Source organism: Meles meles, chromosome 7 (genome assembly GCF_922984935.1).
Source record: "Meles meles chromosome 7, mMelMel3.1 paternal haplotype, whole genome shotgun sequence".
Lineage (NCBI taxonomy): Eukaryota > Metazoa > Chordata > Mammalia > Carnivora > Mustelidae > Meles > Meles meles.
Window position 1 is genome coordinate 12,211,047 of NC_060072.1, and position 17,770 is coordinate 12,228,816.

General features: G+C 59.7%; 2 protein-coding genes across 2 annotated transcripts in view; one reads left to right on the forward strand and one right to left on the reverse strand.

Moving 5' to 3' along the window:
• TOM1 (target of myb1 membrane trafficking protein) overlaps positions 1 to 17,770 on the reverse strand; it is a 42,405-nt gene that overhangs the window by 2,146 nt on the left and 22,489 nt on the right. The window contains exons 3-12 of the mRNA XM_046012419.1: positions 16,783 to 16,861; positions 15,739 to 15,888; positions 15,303 to 15,437; positions 15,060 to 15,206; positions 12,309 to 12,425; positions 10,109 to 10,242; positions 8,465 to 8,498; positions 8,057 to 8,150; positions 7,281 to 7,401; positions 3,939 to 4,014 (exon numbers count right to left, since the gene is read on the reverse strand). Coding sequence (XP_045868375.1) covers positions 3,939 to 4,014; positions 7,281 to 7,401; positions 8,057 to 8,150; positions 8,465 to 8,498; positions 10,109 to 10,242; positions 12,309 to 12,425; positions 15,060 to 15,206; positions 15,303 to 15,437; positions 15,739 to 15,888; positions 16,783 to 16,861 — 1,087 coding nt within the window. The remainder of the gene's footprint in view (positions 1 to 3,938; positions 4,015 to 7,280; positions 7,402 to 8,056; positions 8,151 to 8,464; positions 8,499 to 10,108; positions 10,243 to 12,308; positions 12,426 to 15,059; positions 15,207 to 15,302; positions 15,438 to 15,738; positions 15,889 to 16,782; positions 16,862 to 17,770) is intronic.
• On the forward strand, positions 7 to 11,030 carry LOC123946729. The gene is made up of 2 exons (XM_046012420.1): positions 7 to 3,025; positions 11,019 to 11,030. Exon 1 carries the CDS (start codon positions 268 to 270, stop codon positions 1,300 to 1,302), a length of 1,035 nt encoding a protein of 344 aa, XP_045868376.1. The 5' UTR covers positions 7 to 267; the 3' UTR covers positions 1,303 to 3,025; positions 11,019 to 11,030.

Consider the following 17,770-nt stretch of genomic DNA (forward strand, 5'->3'; position numbering starts at 1 on the left):
GACAGGGTGAGGCAGTGAGGAACAGAGCCCTGGGTGCCACGATGGAAGGCCCTGACAGCTTGGGCCCCCCTGGCCGGCCTAGAGCTGTTGCCCCTGCCCTCAGGCCTCCTCACTTACGAGATGGGCCATATATGGCCCACACCCTTCTGGGGGAGGCCGAGAGCCTTGTCTCCCCTCCAACGTGGCTCCTGCCCAGCTGCCCGGGACCCACAGTTCTGCCCACGGTGCCGGGCTGTGGACAAGGGGGGCACAGGGACACTAGGCTAGATGGGGGGCGGGGGCTCTGAACAGCTGGCACCCGGGCGTGAGCAGGGAACAGATCACCCTGCGGCCACACGCCAAGGGTGCCGCAGAGGCGCCGGGCTGGAGGGCTGGCTGCCATCAGAGCAGGGCCTTAGAGGCTCAGGAGTATCTGACGGAAGGGTATTGGAAGCCCGGGGAGGGGCTGGGGTAGGGAATGTTTGCGGGCCAGGGGCAGCCAGCCTCCAGCTCCCAGGCCCTCTCTGCAGACTCAGAGCTCATGCTGGCCGGGGCGTGTTAGCGCCGGAGCACAGCGGGGTGCCGAGCCGGCCAGGCCGGTGCACTCAGGGGCTCACAGGCTACCCACAGGGCCAGTCGCCCTGTGCCGCAAACACATGGGTTCTGCCGCAAAGGCTCCTGCACAGGGGCTGGGGCTTCCTTCTACGGTGTGATGACCCAGTGGGAGGTCTGAGGACAGAGTCTGAGACCACAGTCTGGCTCGGCTCTTCCTATGGGGAGGCTTGGCCAGGTTACTTCCCTGACCTGGCCTCCTTCCTCAGTAGAGAAGGCGACGTGGTACCTACCGTCCAGGCTGCTGTGGGGACGAAACGAGGGGATGGAGAGAGGAGGACCCTGACACAGACAAGGTGCTCAAGAAGCGCTAGTTACTATTTAGCTACTTCAGCAAAGACAGGGAGTGAGTCTTTCTCCAGCCAAGCCAGTTCTGTCCCCAAGCTCAGTCCCCAGCACCCGAGGACCCCAGGGGCAGCAAGAGAGCCCAGCGTGGAGCAGGAGCCCACTTGCCAGCGGCGGCAGCGGCACGTGCTCTGGGCCGCCCACACCAGCTCCCTCGCCCACGCAGCTCTCTGCAGGCACACGGCCCACAACCAGCAAGCCCCAGTCACCTCCCAGGTGCCAGACGGGCCACCTGGGCCCGGCTTCCGAGTCAGGAGCCAGAAGTGGGCACCGACCGAGGGGCCGCGGAAGCAGGAGCAGAGGGGGCGGGACCATGCTGATGCTGGGTGGGGGCACCCACGGCTCCCCTTGCTCCTCTGGCTCTGACGGCGCCACTAGGGGGGACCCCTGCCAGCGGCAGCCTCCGCGCTCTGTGTCGCTGGCCTGGCCTCTCCTCACCATGCCTTGTCTCACCATCCAGTCACTGAGGCTCTTCTCACCGCTGCCTCCCATCTGGGTGAGGAAAGGTCAGGCTGAGGGTAGGGGGAAGGGCAGGGCCAGGGCCCCCAGTGTGCCGGCAGCCCTCTCCAGCGTGGAGACCTCTCTGAGGTCGGCAGGCCGGTGACTGCCTTCGGAGGCTGTGCGTGTGTGTAGGGGTGTGCGCACGCACACGGGTATGCACACTTGTGCAGGTACCGGTGCCGTGGCGCCCGGTGGGAGGGGGGACAGGAAGCAGCAGAGGGTGTCTCACCATGGGGTGAACCATAGCGGCCCTGGGACCCCAGAGTCTTGGATATGCTGGACAAAGCTTCTCCTTCCTTTCCAGAATGATCCTGGGGGTGGGCCTGAGCAAGCCCAGAATGGCAGAGTGGGCACTGTCAGCCAGTCTGCTGGCTGGGCGGAGACGCCGATGGGTGCCCCAGATCAGAATGCTGGCTTACCCAGTGCCCTCGTGTTTGTCGATGGGCAAAGAGGACTCCCGAGGACTCCAGAGGGGACTGGCAGCAGAAAGAGGCTGGAGTCCCGCCTCTCCGAGCCGGGAAGGACGGGCCCAGCACTCCCGGTGGTGGGACTGGTGAAGCCCAGCAGCAAACCCTGGCTGCCCCCCAGAACTGGCACTGGGCTCCCTTCCGTGCTCTGCTGCTTGGAATAATGGCCGGACAGCTCAGTGGGAGGAGGCCTACCCCCACCCAGCCAGACGTACTGGGCTCGGGAGCAGGTGTCTACAGACACTTTCAGCAACATCGCACCCTGATCTGACAGAAGCTGCTCCAATCTCTCGAGTGATAAGAGAGGAGTAAGCCATCATTTAGCAGCTTCTTCTCTCCTGCAAGTAGAGGCGGGTGTAGGTTTCCTCCTTGTGGCTAGATCCGGGCTCCAGTCCTCATCATGCCCCTGACACGTGTGCCCCTGGGCGAGTGACACCTGTCTCTGGGCAGCAGCTCCTTCTGCTGCCAAAGGAAGGAGCTGGCTTTGGACCTAGCCTCTGTGCGCGAGAGGCCAGGTGGCCCGAGAGGGAAGAGCTTCCTACAGGCCTCCCGAGTGTTTGGATGCATCTGGATGGCGGGAGCCAGATTTGCTGGAGCGTTCACCTCTGTTCCTTGGGACTCTGCAGGCCATCTGGGGCCCTGACTACCAGCACTGGCTACGGAGCCAGAAAGACCAACGGCTGTGAGATCTCGGGCAAATGGACTCGCCACGCTAAGTCTTGGTTTTCTCATCTGTAGGTAGAGGTAAGCACCCAGCAGCACCGGCAAGACCAAACACCTATGCGCCAGGCGCCACGCTAGAAATGTTACACCTGCTGTCTCTGGATATGTTTCCTCTGTCAAAGGGGATAACAACAAGCCCTAAGGGTCTGTGTGAGGACTCAGAAAGGGGGACCTAGAGGCTCCGGCACAAGGCACAGATCAGACAGACGACTGCTCACAAAGGAAAACCACGGGAGGCTCTGAGACGTGGGTGTGAACGCGCTCTGCTTGGCGCCCGACCGCACCATGGGCCCGGGAGGCATGTGACGCTCTAGCTGCTCCCGCCTCCACAGCATGCCACGTCTCGCTCTGCTCTGACCTGGGAGGGACTCCTGGGATGCCGGGGATGCCTCTGGGGAGTCTCTGTGACACCCCATCCACTGGCATACAGGGCAGCTTCCGCCTCTTATCTGTTCTCCCAGCTTCCATGCTGGATCCTTCTAAAACGGACAGATAAACCTTCTCCTCTGCTCAAGACTGACCACGGCCTCCGCCTCACATGGTGCTCCTGGCTTCGTGAGGCCTTCCAGACCCCGCTGCCCCTCCAGTCCCACCCTGGACTCAGAGGCCTGTGCCATTCCGGGCCCTCTCCTCCGCCAACCTTTCGCTGCCCCTGCCTCTCCGACCCCTGGACCCTGCCGTTTCTAGCTGCCTTCCAAGGAGCTACTCTGTCCGCTAATTGGAAGAGGAACTCTCGCTGCCCCAAAGGCATCCAGAGACAAATTCAAAGGGACGAGAACTGGCCTTTGAGTTCCTGCCTAGCAGGCGGGGTCACCCAGAGCATGCGCTCTGTCCCTGGCACGTGGCTATCGCTCCGTGCATGGCCAAGCCCTGCTCTGGAACGAAAATGGTGCCCCGGGTGTCCCCCCTGCAGTTTTAGGTTCTGTTCTCTCTAGAGAGGCGGCAAGGCAGGATGCTGACGGAGCTATGATGCTGCCAAGCACCTTACACGCTCCCGGTCACACATCTCCCGCCGTGCAGGTTAGCCGCGTGCCTTGGGACGCACAGCGGGGAAGCCGTGGCGCTGGGACGGGAACCCAGGCTGGGCGAGTCCAGCTCCCCGGCTCAGACTCAGGTCTGTCCGAGTCCTTGCTCCAAGCCTTCCTCGGTGGGTGAACTTGGGCGGATGACTTGACCTCCGGGGAGCGCCGCCTCAGCTGAGACGGGAATTACCGGCTGAGTGGCAAACAGCCCAGCACACGGCGGGGACTGGTGGGCAAGCGTTCCCTGGCCTTCCTTCCCGACCAGATGGCAACGGGACTCTCTGCTTACCGCTCCAGTGTTCTGCTGCCGGGCATCCAGCGCTCCCGCCAGGCCATCTGTTGCTTGGGGGGCTTCGTATTTCACCCTGAAACACAGAGGTCAGAGGTCGCCACCACCATGAATGCTGCCCTTGCTGCACCAGGCATGACGGGACTCAGGGGTGGGTGGGGACGAGCTGGACTCACGTCCTGGGTGGACCTGGGTCACGGCCAGGTAGAGGGCAGCCCAGGCCCCAGGAAGGGCTCCGACTCTGCAGGCCCGCCTAGGGAGGGTAGACCTGGGCTCAGACAGAAATAGCGCCTGTGCCCCCCTGCCCCTGGAGAATTCCGACCTCCAGACCCTTCTTGGAGCAGCTTCCACTTTGCAGTGTAGCAGATCGTGGTTCTGTATAAGGCCGCCTTGGATGGGGAGCCCCTGCTGCTGCTGAAACGGCCGTGCAGACGGCTGGGTGGGGCGACAGCCCTCATGGCTCCCTGGCCCGGCCCTGCCTGGCAGCACGTGGAGGGGCCTCTGTCCTGGGGGCCACCAGCCAGCCGGGTGGGCACAGAAGGCACCCAGAAGCTGTCTGCTGTGTCTGTCTCAGGCGGAGCCAGAGGGGGTCTCAGCCCCGACTCTGGGGAAGAGTGGTTCTCCCTCTGAAGCATCCGCCAAAGGAGGGGAGGCCTCGGCACCGGCCCGGTCTGGTCTGGAGGAAAGAAGTGCCCGGCACGATCAGTCACAGGGGGAAAGCCCTGCATTTAGGGGTGGGCCAGGTTGAGGCTTCAGGAACTGGGACCCCATCGAATGAAACCCTTGCAATGCCAAATGGCCTTCCTGGGACCGGGGGGTGACAGGCACGCCACAGGGCCTCTTGAATAAGACCCCCCAGTTCCGAGGCAGCCATTTGATGGCACTGCCGTCTGCTCCCTCCTGCAGGATCTGCAGTTGGCCAGGAGAGTGCCATCGCTAGCGGGCGCGTCCCCCAGTGACGTGGCTCCTGTCCACCGGGGGGCTGGGGGCGATCTGCAGGGCTGATGGGAGCTGACCAGAAAGCTAGGGTGGCGGGGGGTGTGCTCAGGCCCTTCTTGGCTAAACCTGGGCAGTGAGAGCCGGTGAGGAGGAAGTGACGGCTGAGACGGGGCTGTGTGTCCAAGGAGCCCTGTCTCTTTCCCTCTAAGACACAGCTGGCGCCACACTGTGGAAAAAGCCAGAATGAGGCAGGTCCAGTCCTAGGAACATACAGAAAGTGAAGAAACTCAAAAGAACTAGATGCTCTTTCCTAATTATGTCCCCTACCTCTGTGTTTCTGTGTCTCTCCAACCTACCCGGCCCTGCGGATGAACCCTGGCTGTCCCTGGGGCCAGGCACAGGTTAGAGGGAAGGAGGAGCTAGGGGACGCCTGTGTGGCTCAGCTGGTTAAGCGTCTGCCTTCGGCTCAGGTCATGATCTCAGGGTCCCAGGATCAAGCCCTGCATTGGGCCCCCTGCTCAGCCAGGAGCCTGCTTCTCACTCTGCCCCTCCCCCTGCTTCTGTTCTCTCTGTCAAGTAAATAAGTAGAATCTTTAAAAAAAAGAAAAAGAAAAAAGGCAAGAGGAGCCAGGTAGGCAGAGGTGTGGGCCAGACACCAGGTGGGCAGAAAAAGCCTTAGAGGATTCAAGAGCCCCTGGTGACAGGGTGAGAAGCGGAGTCCAGAGGCCAGTCGGGGCTGGAAGATCCAGCAGGGGCTGAAGGGAGGGCCTCCCCAGCAAAACAAAAGAAAGAGGAACCCGAAGCTAGTGCACTCTCCTCCCCGTGCATTGCCTTCTGCTGTGATAGAAACCAGTCCCCAAACCATGACCCGAGAAGGTACTGGAAATGCCCTCGCCCCCGCATCTCATGCTCTCCCCACCTGAGAGCCTTTGCACGCACTGTTCCTATAGCCTGAAACGGCCTTCCAGCCTCTCATCCCCGAGGTCCAGCCCTGAGCACCCTCCGCAGAGCCGCCAGCCACCACGCGTGTGTCCATAGCCCCTGGCACACCCCTACAGGATAGCGGTTAGCATGGCACGGCAGTGCTCTGTGCACCTTACTCTCCATGAGACGGCGGGCTCTAGGCAGCAGGCGCCGGGTGTGCTTTCCCCTGCTCCCCCAGGGCTCTGCTCCCCAAAGGAGAGATGGTGCAACAGCGAGCCTCAGCCAGGTCAAGTGCCAGCCCGTGTGCTACCCGCTGGGGCCTGGCAGGCGGACCACCCTCCTGGGTGCAAGTCCTACTGGACTCATTAGCTTCCACACGCACAGAGGCCTCATGGTGCCCCAAGCTCCATGGCAACCGTGAGCTGCTGGTCCCTGAGCACCGGAGCCTGGGCGTGCGGACCGCCTAGACTAAAGACGTGGCTCAGAGCTCGGCTGCCTCCCGTCAGCCGGCGGGGCTGAGCTACCCCATGGAGCCAGGCTGGCCGCAGCCTGTCAGATCGCACCTGGACGGGGTGTGGGTCAGGCACCCCTGGGCCCTGGGAGGCTCAATGACAGTTCCCAAAGACAGGGCATAGTGGGGAGGCCAGAGGCCATTCAAATGACCAGAATGACCACTGGGGAGCCAGGGGCAACTGCTGAGGGGATCCCTTAATCCAGAGCTTTTCTTGGTCATAAGTCCTGGCTGTAAATTCACAGCTCAGTCCTGGGTCCTAAGCCAAGGACCGAGAAGACCAAACAAACGGCTTCCCCTGACAAGACTTTATGGGGCCAGGCTGGAGGAGTGGAGGCAAGAGACTGGCCTTGGCTGCTGAAAGCACCTCCCTGCAAACACTGTCACCAGGAAAGGACAGAACTCCAGCTCAGGTGCAGAGGGGTCTGACCCACATGGAACAACAGGGACTCTGGGGGAAAGTCAAGGGTAGCTAGGGATCATGAGAAAGGAATAGACAAGGCCCTGAAGTTTTACTGGGGATCCTCCCTGCTTGCTCTGGAGGGGTTGGGGTGTGGCCTACAGTGTAGTGGGGAGGAGGGTTGGGCTGGAGACGGTTTGGGAACCAGAGGCCCCGAGTTCACAGGAGGTTGTCGCGTATCAATGGGCTGACTTGGGGGCAAATGACCCAGCCTCTTCGTGCTTTGGCTTCCTCCTCTGATCAGATTAGGTAAGATTCTGGCACACAGCTGTTCATCAAACCACAGGGGGCCCTTCCCCCACCCAGGCCTGCCTGTGGGGCATGAAGTCCGGGACTAGGCTGTCTGGGCCACGAGGGACTGATCTAGGGGAGAGGAACTCTGCCATCCTGAGGGGGTACAGGCAGGGGGCTGTGTACCCTTCCACGTAGCATGCCAAACAACGGGGTTCAGGGGCCCAGAGAGGGGGCAGCCCAAACCGTGGGGTCAGGGTAGGGCCGGGCCACTCACTCTTTCCGTTGGTCAGCCAGAGAGCTGCCCCGGGTCAGCGCAAACATGTCAAACTCCCCTTCCAGTTGGCCAGAGGCCTCCAGAGACTGCAGGCCGGCCCTCACGCTGCTGGAGCCCAGGTCTGCAGGGACAGAAAGGCACATGAAGGGCCTGCCACATGTTCCTGTGCACTGAGCAGTGGCCGAGCTGCCAGGCCCAGGGAGGATTCTGGAGAAGCAGTGGGGGTCGGGAGGTGGGAGGGCAGTGGGGACAGTGCGGGTGGAGGCGGCGGCAGGCCAGCTGTTGGCTGAAGGGCTGTGGGCACGTGACTTCCTCTCCTGCAGGTGGAGACACAGGCCCCGGTCCAGGGCGGCTGTGCAGAGGGCAGGCAAACGCTGCCCGGCGCGTCTGGCGTTGGACGTGGCTGAGCAGGGGGCCAGCGATCAGACGGCGGCTGAGTTTTCACACAGCCTAGCAGCAGTGGCTCAGAGGGGGCTCTTGATCCCTTCCTCGGGTCTGGCACCAGCAGGCAGCCAGCAGCAGGGAGACTAGTCGCAGCTGGTGTCTCAGGGGCGGGCACCCTGGGCCCCTAGTCTGGGCCCCCATCATGCATGTGCTTATTACCCAGGGTCTTCCCAACCTCGCAGTGGGGTTCAGCCCAGCGAGTTGAGGTCTGGGCTGACGTTCTGCTGCTGGCACTCCAGCTCCAACAGTCTAACAGGAGGACACCCCCAAACTACAGGGGTGCCCCCAGCACCATAACGTGCCCTCAGCCAGCACCCCCACGTGGCACTTACTCATTCCCGCCAGCTGGGACGAGAGGCTGCCGGTGGCCGCCTGGTCAGGGCCCATGTCGATCAGGTCAGCCGCCGCCTCGGCCTCTCGTGGGGCCTGGGGAGAAGGGAGAGGCCACTGTTGCTCGAGGATGTGCCATGAGGGCCCCAGCAGCTACGACTCAGGGAGTCAGCCCCACTCTGCCTCAAGCCAGGCTGCAGCCCCTGGGAGGTTGGGAAGAGCCTAGGGCATCAGCAGAGCCTCAGCTACCTTAAAGGAACAGTGACACAAAAAGGGAGAAGGGGACATCTCTCGGGGCCTGGCTAAGAAGGCACAGCCCATGCAGGATGTCTGGGGACGGAGGTGAGCACAGCCTTCCTCCTCCTTCCCATCAACACGGGTATGATCCGGTCCCAGAAAAGCGCCTTTACCTTGCCGGTCTGGCCTGTTCGGAACCGTTCAAACCTACGAAGACAGAAACAAGCCGGGTCAGGGAGACAGGCTCCTCGGCACAGCCTGGGCAGAGCTCTTCATGCCTCCAAAGCCATGGCAGCGAGCCACGATTAGGGCGACAAATCCAATTTATGCCTCTGTCCCTGGGGACTGTTAACGGTGCCCCTTGTTCACTTGCCAGGCTGTCCCAATTTGAACGATCAATGATCTGGCCACTTGTCATGACCAGCAGTAAATGAACGGGTAGGGATCGGCTAGAACAGAGCGGAAAACGGGGACGCACAGCACGAGGCAAAGCGAAGTGCTGTTTCACCAGCTGTGTTGGGTGATTTGCTTACACACTTGTGCGCACCCGTCAGTGGCTCTCCGAAGTGCTGTCAGAAGGCACGCACCTTGTACGTGGCTTCCTGGAGCCACTGCGACTGGCCTTCGACTAGCCTCCGGGCTGCTGAGGTGCTGGAGAAGGCTGTGGTCCGCTAAGGCCTGGCCGTGTCACTTACTGAGTCACTTCTGAACTTCAGCCTCCTTGTCTATTACCAGGGCGTGACAGCGGAACCTGCCCCCAGATGGGAGGACCTAGTGCAGACCCTGACTGCGAGTAGGACAGTGAACTAGGAGGCAGCAGGCATGCATCAGGTCTGTGGCTGTCAAGGGGTCCTAGTCATCCCCAGATTGGGCCCTACACCCCAAAATGGCAGAAAGTGACTCTTCTGCTGGGCCAGGGAGCGGGAAGGGCCAGGCAGATGTGGCCTAGAGCAGCCAGGCCCCCTTCCCCTCTCTCAACTGACTCAGAATCACTCGGTGTCTGCTGCTGCAGAAAGACCGGGAAAAAACAAAGGCTGGAGAAGGCTGGATCACTGTCTTGACCCGGACAGACACCCGTTTGCTAAGTGCTTACAGGTATCACGGCGCGGACTCTCAGTCACCCCACGGGGCAGATACAGACAGCCTGGCACCCCTTCTCCCTTCTTTGGTAAGAGCACCTGAGTGCCCTCTGGGAAGCCGCTCTTCTCCCATTTCCTGGGGTCCGGGTACAACTGCCCGCAAGGGGCCCTCTTTCCTTCACCAACTGGCAGGTACAACAAAGTGAAGCAAATCCGTTTCTCCTGGAGAGCTGACTCTTGAACAGAATGATAGAAAGTGGGCAAGCATCTGGGGCCCATTTCCGGATGGCCACACCCTAGGGACATGGTCCGGAAGTTTCTGCCCCGAGACCTCTGAGCCACCCTGGGATCTCTCTTTCCTGCTCTGAGGGCAGGACTCCCTGTCTGATCTTCTCTGGATTCTGCAAGCTCTCCTGTCCATAAAGGATATTCTCCTCCTAAACTCTCTTCCCGCTTAAGTACGTTTGTGTAGTGTGTGAAGAGTCCAAGAGCCACAGTTAAGTCACCGGCCCATGGCCCCAGAGCCAGGCAGCGGCTGAGCGAGCTGGGACAGAGCAGCCCACATGCAGGGACGTGGTGGCAGGGCACGCCGCGGTGAGGAGAGGACAGGTGGCCGGCAGGCTGTGTGACTCTCAGGCCCACCAGGGAAGAGGGGAAGGTCAGACCGTGTGGATGGGAAGCCAGGGGAGGGAGCGGGCTGGGGCAGCTGGCCAGAGGCAGGGGGAGGTGGCGGGCTACCGTTCGTGGCGCAGGAACACGTTGTTGAGGTTGTCATTGACAATGAGCAGCTCCTCGGTGAGCTGCTCGTTAGCGATTCGGGGGATGAGCTCCAGGACCCGCTGCTGCATGGCTCGGCATGTGCGGTTGAGCTCCTGTGGAGGGAGGAGGAAAGATGGCCACGGCCCCCGGGCCCAGAGGGAGGCAGTCACCGGGGGCCAGACTCCAGCCTCTGCGCCAGCCACCTCAGATGACAGAGGGGTTTCCAAACTGGACTCCAAGCTCCGCAGGATGGACAGCTGTCGGGGTTCCGCAGACACCCTCTGGATCCTACCTCCAAGATCCTACCCAACACTGAGCGCACGGGAGACAAGCCACTCATGAGACCATGCAGCTGGTTTAACTTGGCTGTGCGCGCAGGCCTTCCCACGCTGCCTTTGCTCAGGTGAAAGCCAACAACGCCAGTGGTCTGCGGAACACGCCGCAGCTTCTCTAGGTGACTGGGATCTTTTCGTAACCAAAACATAAAAAAAAAAACTGAACCAGGCCTCTCCAGGTAATAATTGCAAACCCTGATTTTGATATTTTCCCTCATTTTTAAAAAAGATTTTTTTTATTGGAGATAGAGCTAGAGAGAGCGAAAACATGCAAGCACGCGTGTGCTGGAGCCAGAGCACGAGCTATAGGGAGGGGCCGAGGGGAAGAGGGAGAAGCAGGTTCCCCGAGAAGCTCGGAGCCCTAAATGGGGCTCGATCACAGGATCCTGAGATCACAACCCGAGCCGAAGGCAGATGCTTAACCGACTGAGCCACCCAGGTGCCCCTTCCTTAATTTCTTTTTAAATACTTTTTACTTTGGAATAGTTTTAATTTGCAGGAAAGTTGCCAAGACGGTAGAGTTCTGGTAAACCCTTCACTCAGCTTCTCCTCAGTGTGGCATCTGTCAAGACGAAGATGTTAACACAGACCCAACGCTACTAACTAAACTCCAGACTTTCTTCCGTCTCGCTGTTCTCCCGCTAATGTCCTTCTGCTCCAGGATCCCACGCTGCACTTAGTTGCCGTGTCACCGACTGACTTTTAGGCAGTAAATTATATATTTAAACTCCTTTGGGAAAGAGAAAAACACTAAAAGCCACAGCAGTGTAAGTTTTTCATTTGTAAAACAGACTTTCTTTCTTCAGGTACCCGTCACTAGGCGGGCAGGTGTCTGAGTCATGGTCTCAAGGGGCCAACAGTCATCAACTCTTCTCCTGCAGGCACCGTGAACACCAGACACTGCCCCACACTGACTCTGGTTCTCTTCTGGACCCTGCTACCCACCCCCTCCTACAATTTCCTCATCTGCCTTTATCATGGGGCAGGGCAGGCCCAAGTGACTTTCAACACCCTGTGGGCCTCCCTTCTCTTCCTCCTGCCACCGAGCACGCTTGTGGCTTTGTTCCCACTTCCTTACTCCCCCCCACAGCCCCGCCAAAGAGCAGACAAGCAGCAGCTGGACCCAGGCTCCTAGATTCAAATTCCAGCTCTGCTGCTTACCAGCCAAGTGACTCTGGGCACATCACACGCCCTCTCTTTGCCTCAGTCTGCTGATCTAGAAAACGGGGATAATGACAGTACCTGCCTCTTGTGGGGTGTGGGGATGTACGGCGAGTGTCCACATCAGAGCCCGGCACACCGAAGGGCTCGCTACTTGTGCGCTGTCACCATGAAAACCAAATCACTCCCACCTGGTGACTCCAGGGCCTTGGGGTCCCAAACCTTTCTTGGTACCTCTAGGAACTGACCTCCACAGGTAGGGTAGGGCCTTTGGTGGTCCCCAGCTGGGGAATGGGGCTGTGGGAATATCGTGGGACACATGGAGTGAAAACCCACAGCTCCCATTGGCCCCGGGGCCCGAGACCAGCTGCCTTCTCCTCCCAAAGCCGGCGCTGCTCCCGTGCCGGCCTGCTAAGCTCTCTACTCTGAAAGGGGGGAAATGAGAGCAATCCTACAGATGAGGAAACTGAGGCAAGAGGAGCTATTCTGTTTAAACCAGAAAATGCTAGGGCCCTGAGTTCCAGTGTGAGGGAGTCCAAAGTCCCTGGTTTCAACCTCTCGCACTGTGACCACGGAGTTCCCATAAGCCGTGAAAACTGCAGCGTTGCTGGGGGAGAAATGCGCGCGGGCGGATTTCCTGGTTTCCCGCAGGAAAACCTGGGGGCGGCCGGCTGCGTGCTCACCTGCAGCAGCTCCAGGTCTGCCGGCTCTGCCTGGGTGGGCACCAGCTCCGTCAGCATCTCCGACATCACCCTCACGTTCCCGCTCACCATCTCGAGCTCGCTGCGCAGCTTGGCGATCTGAAACACACCGGCGGCCCTGGTGAGCTGAGCCAGGGGTCCAGCGCCACCGCTGCTAGACAGAAGAACCCGGCGCCGTGAGCCGGGGCACCCAGAGGGGCCGACCTGCCAGCACCCTCTAGGCTCCTGAGCCCCAGCCCTGCGTAAGAGGCCTGTGGTGGGCTGCCCTCCCCCAACCCCCCAGCCCCAAAGAGGTGCTACCAACCGTTACCATCTCCAAATTGGGGAGCCTGGTTCAGGGAAGGCCCAAAGCGGCGGAGCGAGAGCAAATGCACCACAGAGTAGGGCTGGCGGGCGCCAGCATCTCCTGGGTCCCAGGCGGCAGCTAACAAGGCCCTGGAGGGCAGTTCCCCGCCACGGGGAAGGGGGGAGTCAGTAGGCCCTCCTCCTTCCCTGGAGTGACAGGATCTCACTGTCTCCTAGGACGGCAGGAGTTTACGCCCCCATCCTGTCCTGTGAGGGATCAGAATCCAGACGGGATCTGTCTTGCTCCTGGCCTGCTTCCCCTGGGCTCTTCCAAGCACGAGTCCCAGTGTCGCCACCCCTTCCCCCACCTTGAGGATGACAGGGAGATTTAGCCCTGGTTCAAAAGACGGTAGCTGGTGTTCAGTGATCAAAGGGTTCCAAGGTCTTAGCTTGGGGAATTAGTGTAGGTGAAGCAGCAGAGTCCCCACGCAGGGGAGGTGGTGAAGGGTCTTACGGTGTGGGGCTCTGTGGGGTGCTTGGTCCCCTCAGGAGCACTGTGGACACCGATATCCAGGAAGCCATCAGTATGGTGGTTCTCAAATTAAACTGGACGGGGAGCCCTTGGCCATGGAGTACTGCATGGGTCTAGGACTAGGCGGCCTACGTTCCGAGAAATGCACGTGACCTCGCTGATTTCAGGAGGGTCACCATGTAAATGCCCCATGCCTATGAGAGTAGCTGCCATTTACTGACCACCTACTAAGTGCCAAGCATTTCACTTTTATTGCTCATTAAACTACCAGTCTTATAAGGCATATATTGTTATCACAGCCTCTACAGGAGAAGAAACGGGGATACAGACACAGGTGGTACACATCCCCCGCAGCTCATGGACACCTTCTAAACCCTGCAAAAAGTCTGCTGTCTTCAGCCTGTCTAAGGAACGCTCCCAGTATAAATGAGTGGAAAAGCTACTGACCACAGGCCCCGTGCATCCGGGTCAGATGGGACCTAATTACAAGGGACTCTGGGAGTGACGTCACTGCATGCCTGAAAGCTTTAACACGCCCCAGGAGACGAGAGGGGAGCTGGAAATGAACTCCTACTGAGTTTGGTTTTGCAAGAGTCTTCTGGCACTGGATGTAATCAGTCTTAATCCACGTAGATGCTAGATTTCAGGCAAACTGGTTAAAATCATAACCTGGTTACATAAAATCTGGATCACAGGGTGAGTTTATAGTTTGCATATGCCTTTAATTATCTGTCCAGTCAGGAAAATTTTTCTAGGCATACCTGTAAGTCTGGGAGGTGATTTTATAACTTGCTATAAGGTATCAAATACAGAAGCCTCTCTTCAGATAGGCTGGGGTGGGAAGGGCTGCTGGCAGGTTTGTTCACAAATCCAAATGGGACCGTACAGGAGCTCAGCAGGTGCGCTTTGGAAGGTCAAGTTTCACTTTGTTTATATCACACACCCGTGTGTGTCTCTCTCGCCAGTCCCTGTAGCAGCTAGGCTTTTAGACTCAGCTGCAAGGATAGCTCTGAAGTTCTTACACGCCTCAAAAGTGGGCACCCCACCCACGCAAGGCTTCAACCTGCATCCGACAGCCTGGGGGCTAAAATGAGAGCGCACTGGGGTGTTGGGCGGGCTCAGTTGGAAGCGCGTGCAACTCGTGATCTCGGGGTTGTGGGTTTGAGCCCCACGTTGGATGTAGAGATTACTTAAACAAACAAATAAAACAAGCCCGCACCCAGCACACACTGGCCATGGCGTTAGACACCCCTTGTTGGGGTGGGCAGTCTCAGCAGGTAGCCTTGCTCCCTCTGTTCCTGACAGAAGAAACTGAGAGACAGAAGCTAAGTCAGTAGCCGTGAGTCTCTGGTGGGTGAGCCTGCAAAACTACTCAGACAGCCCTGGGAAAACCTGCCCCAGACCCCGGCCCCTGGAACCTAACATTATACCTCAAACCTTCTTCTTGGGGCTTGGTGGGAAACATTGTGGTGGAAAGGGTTTAAAAAATTGTTTTATGTGCACATGGTTTAAAACTGTTTTTAACCAGAGCCTCTGTTCAGATGGGATCCTATTTGAGCCCATAAAGGAACCCCACAAGGAAAATGGAGATGCTGTGGCTGAAGAGGCTGCCTGCTGGGGACTCCCCACCCCCACCCCCTCCGGGGTGCTGCCTGAAGGGCTCCGTGGACGACAGTTTGGAGAACGGCTGGCCAAGGTGCAGGACGGAGCCTGCTGGGAGTCAGGCACACCCGAGCTTGGGTTCCACCACCATCTCCGATGAGCCGTGTGTGGCTCTGGGCAAGTGAGCTTATCTAAGCCTCCTCTGTGAAACAGGAAGAATGATATCTATCCCATGGGACTGCCGTGCAGACAGTAATTTTCAGACTGAGAGGGGCCCTCCCTGACCCACATGGCTCTGACTCAGGCTTGTTTACCTGCTCCGGGGTTGGAGTGATGGGGGTGTCGCTGGGGAGTGCGGCCGGGATGGGCAGAGGAGTGGTGTGCTGGGTGGGGTCCCCTCCGTGGCTGGCATCTGTGGCCACAGAGTTCTGCCCTGATGGCGCCTCTGAGCTGAACACAGTCTAGAAGGTAGAAAAGGGGATCAGTGAGGCCAGTAAGGGAGGAGGGAGCTCCCCCGACTCCCCTTCCCAACGCTCCCACCGGCTGTGTCTCCTCACCCTCTGAGGCGTGTGGATGGGTGACAGCATGTCCAAGTCAGTCATCGGGAACTCCAGACCCTTCCTCCGCAGGTCCTCGTAGACGGCCACCACACCTGTCAAGTCGGGCGAGCTGCGGAACGCGTCAGCCCAGGACTGAGAGGGGACAAGGGGACACGGCCAGTAACCTCTGCTCACCATCTCCCCTGCGGGCCTGCCCACCCGCCTGCAGAGCAGAAATTCCCTCGCTGACTTGCTGGTCCTTGGAACTTCGGTGCCTGGACAGCCCCCACCAAGCCAGGCCTCCCCACACTCAGAACCTCCAGTCAGCGGATGACCAAGATACCCCACAGGACAAGCACACAGAAGCAAGGGGACACAGAGCAGCAATGGCGGGGGCACCTTTCTCCCCAGGGCAGGGCCCAGAGCTCGGCCCAGCGTGCCTGGCCGCACTCACCTGGATGAGGTTGAGAACCTTGTCGTGCACGATGGTGGGTGGGTTGTTCTTGGGCAGGATGGTCCTCACCAGCACGCCCTCCACGAAGTCCTGGCTGGCCACCAGCAGGTGGAAGCGATGCCCGCAGTTCTTGACGCAGGTTTCTAAGACCTGGAGGCCAGGAGGTGCCTGTGAGTGCTCATCCGTGCAGCAGGGGGGTTGTCCAGGACCCCCACCCTCGCATTCTGCCTCGATCCCAGAGGACAGGCTGAGTCCGGGCGGGGCTCCCTCTAAGGGAGACCGTGGAACTGGAGAATAGGGGACAGTGCCCCGATTCGGGGGCTGGGGTGCTGGCTAGTGGCCCCCTGCGGAGTGGCCTCAGTGCCTAGCCTGCCCTGATGCTATTTCCAAGAGGACCACGGCCCAGAGGGAAGGTAGCTCTCCAAGTGGAAACCAAAGCGAACTTTTGTAATCCTATGGTGACCCTGCAGCCCCAGAAGGAAAGGAGCCGGGCTTCCCTCCCTGTTCCTGCTCCCACTCACTGGCAGGAAGGGCCTTGCTCTTCTGGGGAGCTGGATTCCTGGATGTCGTAAGCCCTGCTCTCATCTCCATCCCCGCCCAACCCCTCTGACAGCCAGGATGCCCACTCCCACCGGGCTTGTCCTCAGCCACTGGCATTTGCTTTATGTTCCTTTTTCAAGGTCCCGAGTGTCAGTCAGCAGCACCTGGTGGCCTGCCAGGCTTTCTGCCCCGCCCACGTCTGGCTTCACTAAACTTCCGTGTCACCTGGCAGGTCTGGTGCAAGCTCTCCATGTCTGGTTCTGGAGGGATGTGGGCCTCAGTGCGTCTGCTCCCCGCGCCCACAGGCTGGAGGGAACTTTTCCAAACCGCCCCTCTTGCCACTCCGCGTCTGCGGGCACCATAGACAGTACAGTGCTCTCTCTGCCCACAGACCTTTCCTTCCCAGCCCTTGGGAGAGGAGCCGCAGGGTGGCTGGAGTCCTCCTGGGCCTGGGGGACGTGTGGTTCTACCACAGACGGACGGATGGACGGATGGGGCACTCACCGTGAGAGCCAGCATCACCTCGTGGAAGTTCTTATTCCCCACGATTCTCTTCTTCACTGCTCGGAAGGCATCTTTGGGACTGGGCAGAGGGACAAAAGGAAGGATGTATCAAACTCACGGGGCTGCCCACCTAAGATCAGAAGATGCTGGGACATGGGGATGGTTTTTAATCTGTCTTCCCTGGGTCCTGCTTCCTGTTGAACACACGGGTTCTAATCACAACAGAAACTGCCCGTCCCACCAAAGTCCTCTGTAGAGCATAAATACTTGGCAGAGATTCTGTGTGTCGACCCTGGACCCACAGCACCGGAATCCCCTAGCGGGGAGGTGTGAGGATATGTAAAAAATGCAAAACCCTGGGCTCCCACCCCAGACTCCTGCCTGGACCAAGCTCTCAGGGAGGCCTCCAGGGGCCCCCGTACATAGTGAAGTCTAAGAACCAGTCAGCTGCTGGCATAGAGTCCCAGTGCCCCATCCTGGCCACTTCCTCTCTCCACCCACCCTTATCCTGGGCTAAGCAGCCACATGTGCCGGCACCGTGCTGTACCACGCGCTCCAGAGAGACCCACACCAACGTGGGAGAGAAGAAGAGCCTGCAGTCCGAGTGGGTGGGTGTCGGGGAGGGGTGCTCAGGGGAGACCTCTCTGAGGAGGTGGCATCACAGCTGGGTGTGAAGGACGAGATGGAGCCAGCTGCATGGGGGCGGCGCAGGGAAGTGGTTCAAGGAGGGAGAGGGAGAGGGAGGTAGAGGGAGAGGCTTGGAGGGTGGATACACCTAAGTGCAGGGGGAGCCCGGAAAGCCTTGGCGGCTGCCTGCTCCCCTCGCCCCATCTGTTGCCCATACCGCCTCACCCCTGCAACCCACCCTTGGGCCCTATACAGGTGAAATCCATGCTGCCCTGACTGCTCTCGCCTGAAAGCCTTGCGGCCCCCAACTTCCCTGTTCACCTGGTGAAGGCACAGCTAAGATCCGCCTCGACCACGACTC